Raw genomic sequence first — 2,572 nt, forward strand, 5'->3', positions numbered from 1 at the left:
AATAGAAATTGATTGAAATTCCAGACAAATAATTATTTGTATCAAATGAGCTTGCCTATGGCACTGTACCACTAACAATGCAAATAAAAATGAGCTAATGTTTGTGGAATATTAATTGTAAGCCAAGTATTACTGGTAAAGATTACGTGAACACCAACGATGGAATTCCACTGGAAAAAGTTTCCATTGGGATATCACTGGCATGGGCCATTTATGTGCATACGGACATTAGGTACATTTGGAAGTTTGTATGGAGCAGCGCCTCACTGTCAGCTGTAACAAACTCGTCATCCAAACTGGCTCCACCGTTTTTTTTTTTGAGAGAGAGTCTGCCCTCCGCCCGACTGTGATGTACCGATAGCCCGGGACCCACTGCGCAACAGCTGACCTCTTGAGAACATCGCTACGCCCGGTCTACATGGGCTGCCAGAGACAGAAATGGGATCCGACGGCCGATCTTCACCGCTCCCGTGTGCCGCTGTGGAATATGTATACTTGGAACGTCATATTCTAGGAAGGTTTCAGGCCGTCGGGTGGAAGTGGGTTAGATGATGAACGGCTGGGGCGCCACTTCCTCCTGTATATGATGCGGGTCCCTGGATCTTCGTCTCGACAGCGACTTGCCTTCTCCCCAGTGTCAGACCCTTCCTCTATCTCTCTCTCTCTCTCTCTCTCTCTCTCTCTCTCGCCCGATTCCTCCGGAATTCCACACCCTTCCCAGCTCCTGCCTTGCTTCCGACCTCCCGCCGAGCGGATGGCGTCGTTGGGGGACATGCTTTTGAACCAGGAGCTGGCGGCGGAAGAGTATGGGAGGTTCGAAAGGTACACCCCGAGCTCTGCCCATGGTTTTTCCCAGTTCCAGCAAGCTGACAGCGCTCCGACCGGAGTCCCCGACACGGGATCGCTCGTTTCCGGTTTCGGCATGCCTCCCTCCACCTTCATCGTGCCGGAGGGTACCCACGCCGCCGCCGGTTATGGCGCTGAGGCCGTCCCGGTGGAGATCCACGTGGTCCAGCGACAAAGATCTGCCTCCAGGAACCCTCAGGCGCTGCACAGAGGACTGTGGACCGAGGAAGAGGACGAGTACGTGAAACAGATGGATCTGATTCGTTTTTCTAGCAGCTTGATCTCGCGGAATGCATGCTGTTCTGCTTAATTGATCAATGTGCTTCCTTTTTTGCAGACTTCTCAGGAGATTGGTAGATGAGCATGGAGAGCACAAGTGGGCGACCATTTGCAAGCACCTCCCGGGACGGATCGGCAAGCAGTGCCGTGAGCGATGGACAAATCACCTGCGCCCCGGCATCAAGGTGATGCATGCATCGCAGCTTATAGTCTTGATTTGATTTTAATTAGGTGAAATCTTCCATGGATCTATATGATTCGGAAGTCTAAATTGTTTTAGTTTAGTTTTTACTACGTTCGAAGCATGCTGAACTTTTGGTCGTACAATTAGGACAGTGGGTGTTAAGCGAGAGAGGAAGAACAAATAGTTCGTCATATATGCTGCATGCTTTTATTTTAATCATTAAGTGCGCCAATTTCTTCATCAATGAGTAATTCTGTCCGTGGCCCTTAGGAAGAGATATGGGGGAGACAATGGTGAAACATTAGTTTCTTTTAGAATTATTGCAGATGCACGAGCGTCTGCAAATCGTGCAAGTTCAGTTTGAAAATAATTATTAAAATCCCCGCGAATCTCCTGCCTATACCCCGCAAACCTAATCTTTGGAGAATTATTATTTCCAAGTATGAATTAATTGCACTCATTAGTTTGTACTTGCCATGAATTTCACATGACTTTCTAAAGTCGTCGTGGGGGTGTGGGTGCGTTGGCTGATGAATCGGATGTGACTCGTGATGTCAATGGTGGTACGCCATAATCGTAGCAGTAATATTTCCAGTATGATATTCAATTCAATTACACTTGATTGTGCCAATTATCTCGAGGCATTAACTTTGCTTCACATAATCACATTCCAGAAGGACCACATCTGGACTGAGGCGGACGACATATTGCTGATCGACGCACACAAGATCCACGGAAACCATTGGTTGACGATCGCGAGGTACCTCCCCGGCCGGTCGGAGAACGCCGTCAAGAATCACTGGAACGCTACAAAGCGGAGCCTCAAGTCGAAGCGCCGGTTCAAGAAGAAGACGAGCCAACAGGCCGCTCCAGGCCAGTTCACCTTCCTCGAGGAGTACATCCGCGACAAAGTGACGGCTGACGAGAAGGTGGCGCCACCGTCTCCGTCGTCCGGCCTAGGGTATGACGGCCAGGTCGTTCCAAATGGCGCTGCAGTGCTGGCCGTCTCCAGCCCACCAGGGATGGGCATGTACATCCACCCAGCCAACGCGGCTGCTGGATCATTGTCCCAGGGAGGGATGATGAACCTGAGCTCGCCGTTGCCGGACCTCAACGCCTACGGCGGCGAGATGCAGGAGCGATACTACTATCCGCCCCACAGCAACAACAACAACATGGTGCACCATGAACCAGAGCCGGCATTTCAGCAGATGTTTAGTGCACAGGGACGCATGCATTCTGCATGCACGAACCTGAACTTGT

General features: G+C 50.5%; 1 protein-coding gene across 1 annotated transcript in view; it reads left to right on the forward strand.

Moving 5' to 3' along the window:
- The first annotated feature begins 754 nt into the window (after window positions 1–754).
- The window catches only part of LOC119281731 (transcription factor MYB3R-1-like), a 2,504-nt gene continuing 686 nt past the window's right edge, over window positions 755–2,572 (forward strand). Inside the window, exons 1-3 of the mRNA XM_037562185.1 lie at window positions 755–1,083; window positions 1,184–1,310; window positions 1,984–2,571. Coding sequence (XP_037418082.1) covers window positions 755–1,083; window positions 1,184–1,310; window positions 1,984–2,571 — 1,044 coding nt within the window. The remainder of the gene's footprint in view (window positions 1,084–1,183; window positions 1,311–1,983; window position 2,572) is intronic.

The sequence above is a fragment of the Triticum dicoccoides genome, chromosome 3B (genome assembly GCF_002162155.2).
Source record: "Triticum dicoccoides isolate Atlit2015 ecotype Zavitan chromosome 3B, WEW_v2.0, whole genome shotgun sequence".
Lineage (NCBI taxonomy): Eukaryota > Viridiplantae > Streptophyta > Magnoliopsida > Poales > Poaceae > Triticum > Triticum dicoccoides.